The sequence below is a fragment of the Neofelis nebulosa genome, chromosome 12 (genome assembly GCF_028018385.1).
Source record: "Neofelis nebulosa isolate mNeoNeb1 chromosome 12, mNeoNeb1.pri, whole genome shotgun sequence".
NCBI lineage: Eukaryota > Metazoa > Chordata > Mammalia > Carnivora > Felidae > Neofelis > Neofelis nebulosa.
The window spans coordinates 64,772,339-64,788,632 of record NC_080793.1 but is presented as its reverse complement, the minus strand read 5'-3'; the positions used below and the strand labels follow the sequence as shown (position 1 = coordinate 64,788,632).

Sequence of the window (16,294 nt, the reverse complement as noted above, 5' to 3'; positions counted from 1 at the left end):
TTTCAAGTTTCCTAAAACTTTACTTTGTGATGAAGATATAAATTCCAAATCTTAACAACATATAAGCATTTGTATTAGCAAGAACTTTAAAATAGTTAACTCTAATACTCAAAAATACCATGTACCTTCCCATAATAGACATATTCTTGGATTAAAATGAATGTACAATTAAGGAGTGAGGAAGAGACATGAACAGGTATATGCTTAGAGTACATGCTCTGAAAGAATACATACGATGCTAGAAAAGGCAGTGGGGGGGAGGGGACTTTTCTTTCCTTTCCCCGTTTTTGTTTTTAACATCTATTCCCAAAACCTTTACATTAAAATAAAAGGGTGGGGCGCCTGGGTGGTTTAGTCAGTTGAACGTCTGACTTCCGGCTCAGCTCAGGTCAAGATCTTGCAGTTAGAGAGTTCAAGCCGCGCGTTGGGCTCTGTGCTGACAGCTCGGAGTCTGGAGCCTGCTTCAGATTCTGTGTCTACCCCTCTCTGCCCCTTCCCCACTCGTGCTCTGTCTCTCAAAAATGAATAAACTTTAGGGGCGCCTGGGTGCCTCAGTCGGTTAAGCGTCGGACTTCAGCTCAGGTCACGATCTCGCGGTCCGTGAGTTCGAGCCCCGCGTCAGGCTCTGGGTTGATGGCTCAGAGCCTAGAGCCTGCTTCCAATTCTGTGTCTCCCTCTCTCTCTGCCCCTCCCCCGTTCATGCTCTGTCTCTCTCTGTCTCAAAAATAAATAAACGTTAAAAAAAAAAAATTTAAAAAAAAATGAATAAACGTTAAAAAACATTTTTTTAATAAAAGGGTAAATAAAAACAGGCAAAAATAATTCTGTTACAAATCAGGATAGTGAATGAGGTAACAGGGCAGAGAAGGGGTGGAACAGAGATAACAGAGCATAAGTGGGCTCTTGTGTGGCGTTGCTAACATTCTGTTCTTGATTTGATGACTTAGATGATTACCTACATATACTCAGTTTGTGAAAATTCATTGATCTGAACCTCAAGATCTGTACCTATTTCTGTACATACATTATACTTCAATTCTGTAAATACATTATACTTTTTATTTAAAAGGATATGGAATTTAAAGACCAAAAAAAGCATATGATTAGTTAGGACCTCCTCACCTGTATTTCACTAACGTGAGCAGAAACAGATTCAGGTAAGCATAAGGAAAAGGATATACTGAGTTCAAAAAGCACGTATTTCTTGGCTTCTGTGAGTCAATGATGAATGTGTACATATTTTGTTTACATAGAGTAAGAGATCCAAGTTGATTTTAAAAACAAAAACAAAACCCAACCAGCCATAGAACAACATAAGCACAAGACACTGAAATTCAAACTCTATACATGTTTTTATCACTAATTGAGTAGGCAGTAATGTTCCTACCAGGTTGGATGGTCAATACCCTGAAAGTTGGTTCTAGTAAATGATAAAAAGTTTAAAAAAAAAAAAAAAAAGGACTAATATACCAATATATTCTTGGTTGACAGAAGGATAAAAGGCTGTAGATAGAGGAATACACGGGGGAAAAAAAGTCTTTCAAAATTAGAGCAAAGAAACTCAAGCAGGGGGAGAGGAAATTATTTTTAGCTTCCTAGCCCTGTATGAACAAAAGACCTGCCACTGGCAAGTGGAAAAAAGGAGGAGGGTGTGGACATAAATATACAAGGCCATAAATGCTTATATTCCTATTCAAGAGAAAAATAAAGCCCAGAAAAAAAGAGTTTCCATCTCTACATAAATCTGTAGGGCATACTATATAATACAAAAAGAAAAGGCACATTGCCATTTTGCAGATTAGTAACTCCTCTGGCAGGTATTTCCAACAGTTATGATGGGGAATTTTAGGTTTGAGGCTCAAGGGAAAAAAAAATCTGCCTTAATCACTCATAAATTTTTAATACAATTTAATTTTTAGTTGAAAACAAATTTTATTTCTTCTGTGTAATTGTATGGTAAGTAATCACCTGGATAACATTGTTTTTAAAAAAGTAACGGCCCCTAAATGCAGCACTTTCTACTTGAGAATTTACAGTGACTAATTTGGAATTGCTAGCAGTACACAGACACTTTTTATTATATGTAACCATAAGTCAAAGTTTTTTAAATAAAGGAATGGGGTCTGAGTTCAAACTAATAGAAATATTCTTTGCAAGTCTCATATACAGCCTTAAAGAGATGCTGTTTGCCCCTGCCTTCCCTGCTCCTTAATAGTAGGTACAATGGGTGAGGGTGAAAAGTCACAAGTAGTAGTACAATATCACGGGACATTAAAGATAGAATGGAAGTAAGATGATGCAATTTTCTTCACTAGTTTGCTAGCATTCTCTGTCAAAGTGAAGGCAGAAAGGTCATTGCTTGACCAAAGCAAGGGAAGTTTAAGTTTCTCTTGCTGGGTTTCAGTTCCATTAGAACAGACAGTAAGAGGTTTCACTTTAATAACCAATTTCCACTTTGGCTTTTCAAGTATTTAATCATTACCAATTCAAACCAGAACCAAACGACTCAATCAGTCTTAAACCATTCAGTCAAAACTCTGGAAAATAAACATATACACTATGACTATATAAAACAATAAGCCACATGTATGTCTTAAGCACCACTGCAGTGAGAAACAAGACTTTTTTTTTTTTTTTTTTTTTAAATAAAAAACAGAGGTATGTTTTCCTTACTTTTCCCTCCCCATGATCAGGCTAACAATGATTACCTAAGTCAAATCTTAAGTAAAAAAGATTTTACCTTTAATTTCTTATTTATCTTGCAACAATATCTGTAAACCATTGCCAGATTGAGTGGTCCAAAATCTGCGTAGAAGCTTTAAAAATGAAAAACAAAAACATATATATATATATACATTCTAGATGCTCTAATATAAATGCCTTTTTGGAACTACAAGATCCAATTAAGACAAGAAAGAGTATACCAAATTTTTACTGATCATACAACTTAATACTAGTGGTATTCTGGTAAATAATGCTTATTAAAAAAACATGGCAAGTGTGACAATGGTTAAATCTAGCCTCGATAACATCTGAAAATACCTGTTGAATAAAAAAGCTGTTTTTCCACATGTTTCTACTGGCAAAAACACAGCATCTTACTTAGTAGCATATTAGCTTAATCTCAATATACCTTAAACTATTAGAATTTCAAATGTAAATTATTAAATTTAGGAAGGTTCTTTCATTTTGATTTTTTCCTAAAGATCTATTTTATTACCAAGAGTTTAAAAAAAAAAGCATTCTCCAATTATCAACAGATTAGTAATTTTCCAAGGCTATTCTACTTATAAACATACCTTTAGATTCTTCAAAATAAAAAAAAAATGTTACTAACAATCTTTTAAAAACCAATACTTACTTCTCATATTCAAGTTCATTATCTATGCTGAAATAATGTACATTTGATGAACTCTTTGGTCTGCTGTAGAGAATGGCAAAACAAAGGCGATCTGAAATGGAAAAATTGCAATGTTCCTTTCTTCAGGTTATTAAAAAACGTTTCACGTATCATGATGCAACTCTTTTCAGATGAAGTCAAATTTTTATTTTTCCCATGCATGGTAAGGGTAATAATGGGCAATTTCAAAATGTTTTGCTATTCTGGCAGGTGATAATAAATAAGCCACATTTTTAAAGGAGAAATTGCTTTTAACCATAAATTTCAATAGCAGTAAGTAATTTTTCACATAGCAACATGGCTAGATTTTTAGAGGAACCTCTCATTACAAAACTTTAGTACCCATGGGCTAAGAAATTTCAGCAACTGGAGGCATGCATTTGATAATTAGGCATCAACCTAGATTACTTGTGCTTTGTTTCACTAGGTTTTCAAGTCATCCTAAAAAGTTATTTCAATAGGAAACTGCACTTTTTAAAACAGAAACTAAAGAACGCCATCAAAAAATGCTGCTAAATTAATGTTTATGGCTATAGAACACAACAAAACAAACCATGTTTATCCAACTGTTCTTAGGGATCGCTTCTTTTTTGATTCGGAATCACTACTGTCATAGAGATTTTTACAATTAGACAAATTACCATTACAACAGAAGCAATGAGAGGTTTCTCCAAGAGGAGTGTGAGATGAACTTGTGTTGCATAAATGCAGTTAGGCTGCTGTGAAGTTTATCAAGAATGGTAAGGAGTAGTAATGCTCAGAGGCTCCACCCTTTCTCCATTCCTCACCCCCCAAAAAAGTTGCCTAAAAACCATCAGTGAAGCAGTCACCTGCAATACCTCTTAGTAGTAATAAGTAGTGCTAGGAGAATACTCACACTCAGATTGTGGCAAAATCAAGCACAGCCTTCAAAATAGTAAAATATAAAGAACGCCAGCTGGCATCCTTTCCCCAAATGGGAATCTAAACAATTTCTGTCTACAATTCAACTCACACAATCGCTGTATTTACTTCCTTGCAAACTCAACTGAAATGTCTTGCAACCACAAACACTCAAACGGATGCCGGAGTTTATTCCTTTCCAACCACAAATGAACCTTGATCCCCGTGCACAGAATGACCTGGGATTTTGCTCCCTTGGGTGAGGAGACGCAACTACTCTACCACCCAGGGGTGTAAGGACACCGGGTTCCCAACTGCACGTGTCCGTGTGGATTCGCCCCAAAGCAAGACCGTGCTTGGGGACAAGGAGTCCGGGGAGGCCACCCACGCCCGTGAGACAGCAACGGCCCGGCCCGAAGTGGAAGGGCAGCCCTTTGCCGGCAATTGACGCCTCCTCACCTCCCCTAGACCCCCCGCCCCGCGGCACCGCCTGATGCTGAGTACCGGGTGTCTCGGCGGCGCCGGCGACAGACAAGCCCCGCACTCACCTTTGATCACCTCGGCCACCAGAGGGGTCCCTGCGCCCTCCCGGCTCATGACTCCAAAGCATCTGGAAGGCGGGGCGGAGGGAAGGACCGGGTGGCCAGAGAACAACCAGCCCGGGAGAGAGGAGGCGCAGCGACCACACCCCCGAAGTTTGAAAAAACAGAAAGTTTAAAGGGCCGCGCCCAAGCGCAGGGCACAGCAACGCCCCTCGGCCACCCACCACACCACAAACGCGGGCGAGCCAACCCCGGAAGTTCAAAACTTCTCAAAAGGCCCCAAACAGAGTGGCGAAAGAGTGGGGTGCGGAAACGAGCCCCAGCCGCCGGGGCTGAGCCTCGGCCCGCCTTGGGGCCGCCTGGCGGTCTTCCGCAGCGCCAGGCCTGGCTGGGCCACACTAATGCACTTGAAGTTGGGGAGTGCAGCAAAACACCGCAGAAGCGGACACAGGCCTCATAAAAGCAAGCGGCTCCAAAAGCCATTAAAAGGACTTGTCAGAAGAGAAGGACTCGTTGGCTGACCTGCCCAGCTATGCGGGGTATTCCCACAGCCGCCACAGCCGCGCACTCAGCCCTCCTCGCCGCTGCCGCTAGGGGGCACTGTTACCGGACAGGGCCAAGCCGGGAGGCGGGGTCCAAGGCCGGGCGGCGGCCAGGCGGGGGCGGGTGGAGGCGTTCGACTTCTTAGTCCACTCAGCTCCTTGGCCACTTCGGGTCGAGACCCGCTGGGTGCCAGGCTCGCAGGAATGCTGACGTCTCATCTATTTGGGCTCTCCAAAACTGCTCAGGATTTAAAGGTAAGCCTAAAACTGAGGCCATGTGTTCCTTTAAAGGTCCTAGATTTCTCCTCCAAAAAGCATTAGGATGGTTGAAAAACAAAAATTCAGGCACAATACTTAAGCATCCATTTAAAGTATTTTCTAAATCTATGTTCCTGTGTTAGTCTCAAGTGATAAAAAATTTATGATACAGTATGAGTATGTGCATATGTATATGCATATACACACTAGGACCATGGGTGATTTTGATGATTTTCATTTCCTCCTGTTATTTTCCCAAGTTTCCTACAGGCAAGTATTATTTTATCTGTGAAAAAATTTGCAATGACTCCCGTAAAGAGAAAGGCAATACAGGAACTACTCTACTCTTTCCCCCAAGTCACTTATAGTCCTAATACAATATATACATTATATCACAATATATACATCTTTGCATCAAAAGTAAGCCTGCATACCTCCTAACCTTATCCTAAAATTTCCAAAAGGATCAAAGACTTTAAATGTAAAAACAAAATAATGAATTATTTCTGTACTCTCCAATTGGGCGTTTTTAAATGAAACAAAAACTAAAAGCCATAAGAGAATGTATTAAATTGATACACATTTTTATTTTTTTTTTAATTTTTTTTTAACGTTTATTTTTTTATTTTTGAGACAGAGAGAGACAGAGCATGAACGGGGGAGGGGCAGAGAGAGAGGGAGACACAGAATCGGAAGCAGGCTCCAGGCTCTGAGACATCAGCCCAGAGCCCGACGCGGGGCTCGAACTCATGGACCATGAGATCGTGACCTGAGCTGAAGTCAGACGCTTAACCGACTGAGCCACCCAGGCGCCCCGATACACATTTTTAAAATGGTGTTCATAGGACACCTGGGTGGCTCAGTCTGTTGAGTGTCTGACTTCAGCTCAGGTCATAATCTAGAGGTTTGTGAGTTTGGGCTAGCTGCTGTCAGCCTGTCTGTGCAGAGCCTGCTTCAGATCCTCTATCCCTCTCTCTCTCTGCCCCTCCCCTGCTTGCACTCTCCCCCCAAAAAATAAATATTAAAATGATAATAATAGTAAAATAAAAAAGTCTTCATGGAAAATAAACACATAAAGTCAAGACATAAGCTGGAAAATATTTTTAAATTCATCTCAATCTGATATTGAACTTCAAAATACAAAAAATGCAAACTGAAACCACAAGGTACTATTTTTCCTTGGCAAAAATCAGGAGTCTGATAAAGCATTGTTTGTGAGGCTCTGGAGAAACATCCACCCTCTCAGGTTGCCTGTGAGTAGGAATATAAACTGGGATAACCTCCTTGAAGGGCAAGAAAGGGCAATTTGGCAGAAATTTCCAAGACTGAAAGCTGGCAAGACTGCCAAGACAGGCTGCTAAATATTACCATTTATACCATTTATTTGAATGTGTGTAAAGTATATGTACACATTTGTATGACTGTATATGGCACATTGCATAGCTAATCTCTGGAAGGATATACAAAAAACTGGTAGTAGTGAATGCGTTTTACAAGAGGAAACTGAGTGTCCGGAGATACAGAAAGATAAGTGAGATTTGTGCCTTTTCATAACTTTCAAATTTTGTACCATACATTTACCTATTCAAAATGAAGAAGGTTTTGAAAAGTGAACTTGCAGGCTAACAACGTTTCTCCAAAGCTGACTCTTCGTCAAGACATGAAGCATACTGTAAGCATAGTATAAGGCAACCTGGAAAAGTCCTTCGTGCACATTTAAAAAAAAAAAAGAACTGGTAGGGGGCACCTGGGTGGCTCAAACGGTTAAGGTTAAGCCTCTGACTTTGGCTCAAGTGATGTGTTGGGCTGTGTGCTGAGAGCTTAGAGCTTGGAGCCTAAAGCCTGCAGCCTGGAGCCTGCTTCAGATTCTGTGTCTCCCTCTCTTCTGCCCCTACCCGGCTTGCTCTCTCTCTCTCTCTCTCTCTCTCTCTCTCTCTCAAAAATAAACGTCAAAAAAATTAAAAAATAAAATAAAAGAGAGAACTGGTAACTTATTTGATTTCTACCTATATATCTTGCAATCCAATTTCTTTTAACAAACCCAAACAAAACTGGGAATACCTAGAAGGAAGAGGGAAGAGGTTTTTACACATTACAAGGGGCAGGGGTATACAGCTGGCTCAGTTGGAAGAGCATGCAACTCTTGATCTTGGGGTTGTTAGAGCCCCACATTGGGTGTAGAAATTACTTAAATAAAAACAAATATTATTTTTAAAAAATCACTGATTTTTGATGTCCAATTACCTTTCCATAATGTATTCTCAATATTCTATTGTTAGACTAATATTGCAATAAACTGCTGTGGAGATGAGTGTGGGGATGAGAGCTATTTATCAGAAGCCTCGAGCTAGAAGCCGGAATCTTTTACAAAGTTCATGATTCAATTTATAATCCTGTAAACCCATGTATCTTCCACTTAATGTTTCTATTGTCAAAAACAGAACACTGAAGATTTAAAGTAATAAACATTCTTGCCTATATATGCCTGTCACATAATGTTGCCTCTCTTGCTTCTTTGAAAAGGGCACAGTAAAAGGAAATGAAATCTCACCATTTAAAAATGTTAACAAAAACGTTCAACATCCTCATGCCCAAGTTGTCTGTTTTGATTTGTTTTGAGTTGTCTGTTTTGATTTGGCTTTTGGGTCTCCAGTTTGCTACTTCTTCCTTTAATAAATACATTAAGTAAAAAGTATTTTCCTACATAACAAATGTAGAAATTTGGGGATAATTAATCAAACAGAGGGGTAATGTTCTAAACCAAGTGAGAAATACATGTAGGAGTCAGGTGGCAATGATAATACAGCATACACTTTTTAACAGAAAGAACTCTACTTGGACCTACAGACACAATCAACTTCCCACTATTTCTCTTTCCCCCTGGAATTTGACTGACTTCACAGAACCTGGCAGAGTAGCTAGAGAAGTGAACAGCTTCCCTATAGGATAAGAGAGCTCACCGCAAGACAAGCAGAAAGGAAGATTCACATCCCTATGGAACAAAAGAGAACAGGTAAAAAACCAGGCTCTACCTGAATAGTGACTGTCCCTTAGAGAGAGGGCCAACAGACATCAGCCTCTCAGCTGTATTAGTCACTCAGTTTTGAAGGGAAGGAGTGACCAAGGGGAGCAGAGGAAGAAATGTTCGCAAAAGTACTGATTTTAAAAAAGAAAACAATGACAGTGAGCAATTATCGACAGTTCAGTGCTAGGTACTGTATTAAAGCTCATAACCTATGAGGTAGATATTACTACTACTATCGGTAGTTTGCAGGAAAGGAAATCTAACCCTAAAGAGGCTAAGTGACTAACCTAAAAGCAAGGTCACAAAGCCTGTTATAAAGTAGAATTAGGACAGGCTATTAGATTGAAGCCTGAGGCTTTTTTAAATCCTTGCCTCAGAGACTTCAGCTGATGTAAAGCAAGAATAATTAAAACAATATGATGTTACCATAGCAATATACAAATATGGACCTGGGCATATATGAAAACTTAGTATGTAATGAAAATGTATTTCAAACCAGTAACAAAGAAGGCCTTACTCAATAAGGAGCAGTTATCTCCATGTATGAAAAGAAACTGAGATTTCCATCTCACCTATCATATAGAACAAATACCAGATTAAATAATTTTTTAAAGCTGTCAGGTAACTATAAAAATTATAATGAATAGTTCTACAATTTAAATGGGGAATTTTTAGGGGCACCTGGGTGGCTCAGTCGGTTAAGCCGCTGACTCCGGCTCAGGTCATGATCTCGCGGTCCGTGAGTTCGAGCCCTGCATCGGGCTCTGTGCTGACAGCTCGGAGCCTGGAGCCTGTTTCGGATTCTGTGTCTCCCTCTCTCTGACCCTCCCCCATTCATGCTTTGTCTCTCTCTGTCTCAAAAATAAAAACGTTAGGGGCGCCTGGGTGGCGCAGTCGGTTAAGCGTCCGACTTCAGCCAGGTCACGATCTCGCGGTCCGTGAGTTCGAACCCCGCGTCAGGCTCTGGGCTGATGGCTCAGAGCCTGGAGCCTGTTTCCGATTCTGTGTCTCCCTCTCTCTCTGCCCCTCCCCCGTTCATGCTCTGTCTCTCTCTGTCCCAAAAATAAATAAAAAACGTTGAAAAAAAAAATTAAAAAAAAATAAATAAATAAATAAAAACGTTAAAAAAAAATTTTTTTTAAATAAATGGGGAATTTTTAAGCATGACACAAAACTGAAGTCATAGAAGTAAAAAACAAACTTAGAGGAAAATATATAATAAAGGGTTAATCATATAATAAAGGGGTAATCGTCATGACAGAAAAAAAGTACCTACAAAGCAATGTAAGAACCCAATAGAAAATGAAACAGCCAATTCAAAAAAGCTATACAAATGGTCAATAGTATATGAAAGAATCTTCCCAGTGGCTCATCATTAAAAAAAAAAAAATCCATCATCATGAAACAGATTACAGAAAAAAGTCACATGATTATCTCATTAAATACAGAAAAAGGAATCATTAAAATCAAGTCAGTTCCAATTAAGTCTTTGTATAATGAGCCTAAAGGAGAACTTCTTTAACCTGATAAAGAGTATTCTCCAAATACCACTAGCAAGTATCATACTTCATGCTTTATTTTGTGAGCATCTCCCTCAAATAAAAAACAAGACAAGGGGTGCCTGGGTGGCTCAGTCTGTTAAGCATCCAACTTTGGCTCAGGTCATGATCTCACCATTTGTTGGGTTCGAGCCCCATGTCAGACTCTGTGCTGACAGCTCAGAGCCTGGAGCCTGCTTCAGATTCTATGTCTCGCTCTCTCTCTCCCCTCCCCCAAACCCCCCCACCTCAAAAATAAATATTAAAAAAAAAAAGACAAAAATTCCTATCATTACAATAACCGGAAGTTCTGGCTGATGCCAAGATAAGAAAAAGACATGAGAGAGAAGAATTGGAAAGGAACCAGTTGTCCTTATTTACAGACAATAATTATCTACCTAAAAAATACAAGAGAAATCTGTAAACAACCTATTAATAAAACTTTTGCAAAGTTCCTGGATATCTGATTAACACACAAAAACCAAGAGTTTTTCTATATACTTGTAATAACCAACTATGAAATATAATAGCATGTGCATATCCTTTATGAATATATGGCAAGATAAAGCAGGTTTATAACTGGGAAGACTCACTATCACAAAGATGGTGATTACCCTCAAACTAAAGGCAATTCTTACTAAAATCTCAATACAGCCTGACAAGCTGATTCTAAAATTAATCTAGAAGACAGCAGGAACCACAAAGAACTGAACAGGAAGGGGGCCCTTGCCCTACTAAATAGTAAAATTTAAAATAATTTAAGTCCTGTAGTATTGGCACAGATATAATAGACAAAAGGTAAAGATGAGAGCCCAGAGAGAAACCACATTTTAAAAAAAAATTTAACATTTATTTATTATTGAGAGACAGAGAGACACAGAGCTTGAGCAGGGGAGGGGCTGAGAGATGGAGAGGCACAGAATCTGAAGGAGGCTCCAGGCTCTGAGCTGCCATCACAGAGCCTGACGTGGGGCTTGAACTCACAAACTGCGAGAAGTTGGACATTTAACCGACCTGGCCACCCAGGCGCCCCGAGAGAAACCACATTTACATGGAAACCTCCCATATGGCAGAGGTGGCATTACAGATCAGTAGGAAAATTACTCAGTACAAAGTATAGGGATAATTGGTTGTCCACTTTGTCAGGGGTGGTAGGAGGAAGTTGGATCCTTATCTTACACCATCAGCCACCACTCCCCAAAGAAGAAAAAAATCCCAGGTGGATTGAAAGTCTAGATATGAATGGCACCTGGGTGGCTCAGTCCCTAAGTGTCTGACTCCTGATTTTGGCTCAGGTCATGATCTCACAGTTTGTAAGCTGGAGCCCCACATCGGGCTCTGCACTAAAAGCTCAGAGCCTGGTTGGAATTCTCTCTCTCAAAATAAATAAACACTTAAAAAAAAAAAAGTCTAGGGTGCCTCGGTGGCTCAGTTGGTTGGGTGACTGACTTTGGCTCAGGTCATGATCTCGCGGTTCATGAGTTCAAGCTCCGCGTCGGGCTCTGTGCTGACAGCTCAGAGCCTGGAGCCTGCTTCAGATTCTGTGTCTCCCCCTCTCTCTGCCCCTCCCATGTTCATGCTCTGTCACTCTCTGTCTCTCAGTAATAAATAAATGTTAAAAAAAAAAAAAAGTCTAGATGTAAGAAGAAAGCTTTAAAAGTTTTAGAATATAGAAAAATAACTCATAACAGTGAAGGGATGGGTTTTTTTTTTAAACAAAACATAAAAGGTACTAACTATGAAGCAAAAGATTGAGAAATTTGGTCACATGAAGATTTAATGCTTCTGTTCAATATGAGACTCCATAAGCAAAATTTTAGAAGATAATTCACACACTAGAAGATAGTTACAATGCATACAAGCAAAAGAGGATTAGTATCAGAACTTATAAACAACTATAAATCACAAAGAAAAAAGCTAACATCCCAATAAATAAATGGGCAGAAGATGGGAGTAAGAAATTCACAAAAGAAGAAACCTAATTGTTCTTGCTCCTCTTTTTAAAAAGGACCTATAAGATGAGTATGGTTTTAGTCTGTGCTATGCCTTGTGATGAACTGAGTTTACTCGTCAGAATAAACTATGGCAACAACTAACCCTGAAATCATAGTGATTTAGTTCACTACAACAGAGGTGTATTGCTTGTTGGTGCTACGTGTATCACAGGTGGGGGGGGGGGGGGTGGAGGAGGCTCTATTCTATGCAGTCATCCAAGAATATGGAATAGAGGCTCCATCAGTTGCAGATGCACCATCTGGAATTTATCCTTGTGGCTGGTTGACCGATGTGCCAGTGACTGCTTCTATAAGTAATTCCAGTGGCCTACAGATCTAAATGCACACAGATATAAACCAAGTCCCTTAATTTTATCAGTAATAATGCCTACATTTTAATCTTTACCTGTTTAACTCCTGTGTTCCTCTATCAGTTGCTCTAAAACTAAGGTGGGGAAAAAAAGAGTAATCTTATCTAAAGAGACCCAAAAATCTTCACCCAATGTTACATTAGTCTCCATACTCATCTATATTCCTGAAATATTTAATCTTTTTTTTTTTTTAAAAAGGAAGCCACTATAAGAACTGCAATGGTTTTCACACCTTTCAGATCATTAGAGCAAGAGAAACTAAGAAAATGTCATGGGGTGCCAGGGAGGCTCAATCAGTTAAGTGTCCGACTCTTGATTTTGGCTCAGGGCATGATCTCACAGTTTGGTTCATGAGATCAAGCCCCACATCAGGTTCTGCACTGACAGCTTGGATCCTGCTTGGGATCCTTCCTCTCTCTCTCTCTCTCTCTCTCTCTCTCTCTCTCCCTCTCCCTCTCCCTCTCTCTTTGCCCCTCCCCCACTCATCCATGCTCACACCCTCTCGCTCTCAAAAATAAGTAAACTTTAAAAAAGAGAAAGAAATGGGGCACCTGGGTGGCTCAGTTGGTGTCAGACTTCAGCTCAGGTCATGATCTCACAGTCCGTGAGTTCGAGCCCCACATCAGGTTCTGTGCTGACAGCTCAGAGCCTGGAGCCTGCTTCACATTCTGTGTCTCCTCTGTCTCTGCCCCTCCCCTGCTCATGCTCTCTCTCTCTCAAAAATAAATGTTAAAAAAAAAAGAAAAAGAAAATGTGATCAAGGCACCAAACAGCTAGGAAAAACATGGCAAATATAAAACAGAATGAGATGGTAGGGATAAGTCCAAACATATTAACAATAATAAAATGCAAAATACTTAAATTCATCTACAAGAATTTCAAATTGACTTTAAAAATACATACTGCTTAATAAAGGCTACTAAAACAAAGCCCTATAAGGAAAATTTAAATGAAAAGATAGGAAAACGGTGCCTCATCTTAGACATTTTGCTTTTATTGCACTTCACAGATAGGATTTTTACAAACTGAAGGTTTGTGGCGACACTGCACCAAGCAATCTATTGGCACTATTTTTTCCAACAGCATTTGCTCACTTTGTGTCTGTGTGTCACATTTTGGTAATTCTCACAATTATTTCAAAAATTTCATTATTATTATATTTGTTATGGTGATCTGTGCTCTTTGTTAACTACTGTAATTGTTTGGGGTTGCCACAAACCACGTCCATATATAAGATGGTGAACTTAATCGATAAATGTGTGCATTCTGACTACTCCACTAACCAGCTATTCCCCTGTCTCCCCCTCTTCAGGCTTCCCCATTGACTGAGACACAATATTGAAATCACCCCAATTAATACTCCTACAATGGCCTCTAAGTGTTCAAGTAAAAGGATGAATTACACATCCGTCACTTTAAATCAAAAGGTAGAAATTAATACTCTTAGTGAATAAGGCATGTCAAAAGCCTATTGATAGGCTGAAAGCTTGGCCTCTTGCACCAAAGAGCACATTTGTGAATGCAAGGAAAAAGTTCTTAAAAATTGAAAGTACTACTCCAGTGAACACATCAATGATAATAAAGTGAGACAGCCTTATTGCAGATTTGGGGAAAGTTTTAGTGGTATGGACAGAAGATCACACCAGTCATAACATTCCCTTAGGCCAACACCCAAGCCACCGATTCTACAAAAGCTGAGAAAGGAGGAAGCCTCAGCAGAAAAGTCTGATGCTGGTAGAGGTTGTTTCATAAGGTTTAAGAAGCCATCTCCATGACATACAAGTGCAAGGTGAAGCAGCAAGTTATCCAGAAGAACTAGCTAAGGTAATTAATAAAGATGGCTATACTCAACAACAGACTTTCAATGTAGATGGAACAGCCTTCCATTGGAAAATGTCATTTAGGACCTTTTACACCTAGTGAAAAAAAGTCCATGCCTGGCTTCAAAGTTTCAAAGGACAGGCTGACTCTCTTGTTAGGGCGTAACATAGTGAATAACTTTCAGTTGAAGCCAGTGTTCCTTTACCACTCTGAAAATCCTAGGGCCCTTAAGAATTATGCTAAATCTACTCTAACTGTGCTCTACAAATGGAACAACAAAACCTGGATGGCAGCACATCTGTTTATAGTATGGCTTACTGAATACTTTAAACCTACTGTTGAGACCTACTGCTGAGAGAAAAAAATCTTCTCAAAATACTACTGCTCATTGGCAATGTTCCTGGTCCCTCAAGAACTCTGATGGAGATACACAATGAGACAAACATGTTCATACCTGCTAAAAGAACACTCGTTCCGCAGCCAGCCCATGGTTCAAGGAGTCACTTTGACTTTAAATCTTACTATTTAAGAAATATGTAAGGCTATTCCTGCCATAATACAGTGGTTCCTTTGATGGATCTAGGCAAGGTAAATCAAAAATTTTCTGGCAAGGATTCACCATTCTAGATCCATTAAGAACATTCGTGACTCATGGGAAGAGGTCAAATATCAACATTAACAGGAGTCTGGAAGAAGGTGATTCCTACCCTTGTGAATGACTTCAAGGGGTTCAAGATTTTAGTGGAGGAAGTCACTGCAGATGTGGTGGGAACAGCAAGAGAACTAAAATTAAAAGTGAAGTCTGAAGGTGTGACTAAATTGATGCAATCTCATGATAAAACTTGAATGGATGAGTTGTTCCTTATGATGATCAAAGAAAGTGGTTTCTTGGGATGGAATCTACTCCTAGTGAAGATAATGTGCAGACTGCTGAAATGACAGCAAAGGATTTCAAGTATTACATACTAATTGATAAAGCAGCAGCAGGATTTTAGAGGATTGACTCCAATTTTGAAAGAAGTTCTGTCAGTAAAATGCTATCAAACAGCACTGCATGCCTCAGAGAAATCGTTCTGTGAAAATCAATCAATGTGACAGACTTCACTGTTGTCCTATTTTAAGAAACTGCTACAGCCACCCAACCTTCACAACTACCTCCCTGGTCAGTCAGCAGGCACTCTCCACCAGCAAAAAGATTTTGGCTCACTTAAAGCTCAGGTGACGGCATTTTTTAGCAATAAAGTATTTTTTTATTTATTTTTAATTTTTTTAATGTGTATTTATTTTTGAGAGAGAGAGAGAGAGACAGAGTGTGAGCAGGGGAGGGGCAGAGAAAAAGGGAGACACAGAATCTGAAGCAGGCTCCAGGCTCTGAACTGTCAGCACAGAGCCTGATGCAGGGCTTCAACTCAGAAACAGCAAGATCATGACCTAGATCGATGTCGGGAGCTTAACCTACTGAACCACCCAGGCGCTCCATTATAAAGTATTTTTTTAATTAAGGTATATACACATTATTTTTTTCGACATAGTGCTACTGCACACTTAAAAGATTATAGTGTAAACATAACGCTTATGTGCAGTGGGAAACCAAAAAGTTCACTTGGTTTGCTTTACTATGATATTCTCTTTATTGCAGTGTTCTGGAACCAAACCCACAAATACCTCCAAGGTATGCCTGTAGAATTCATAGTAAAAAGCAATAAAAAGATGATGTTTCATGATTAAAGATATAATCTACCAGGAAGCCTGCATGGCTTAGGGTGTTAAGCATCCAACTCTTAATTTCGGCTCAGGTCATGATCTCCTGGTTTGTGAGACTGAGCCCCATGTCAGGCTCCACGCTGACAGCACATCGCTTCCAGGCCAGCCCATTTAATTGATGGTACAAAACTCTGCCGAATTCTCTTTCCTTCTGACA

General features: G+C 39.7%; 1 protein-coding gene across 17 annotated transcripts in view; it reads right to left on the bottom strand.

The window, feature by feature from the left end:
* The window catches only part of CDC14B (cell division cycle 14B), a 130,670-nt gene that overhangs the window by 73,956 nt on the left and 40,420 nt on the right, over positions 1-16,294 (bottom strand). For 13 of the 17 annotated variants that reach the window (XM_058695451.1, XM_058695449.1, XM_058695452.1 and 10 more), the window contains 2 exons: positions 3,362-3,452; positions 2,741-2,816 (listed from right to left, as the gene is read on the bottom strand). In XM_058695451.1, coding sequence (XP_058551434.1) covers positions 2,741-2,816; positions 3,362-3,452 — 167 coding nt within the window. Of the gene's footprint in view, positions 1-2,740; positions 2,817-3,361; positions 3,453-4,830; positions 5,110-16,294 lie in introns of those variants that run through there. The other 4 variants (XM_058695466.1, XM_058695465.1, XM_058695453.1 and 1 more) reach the window with 2 other exon arrangements.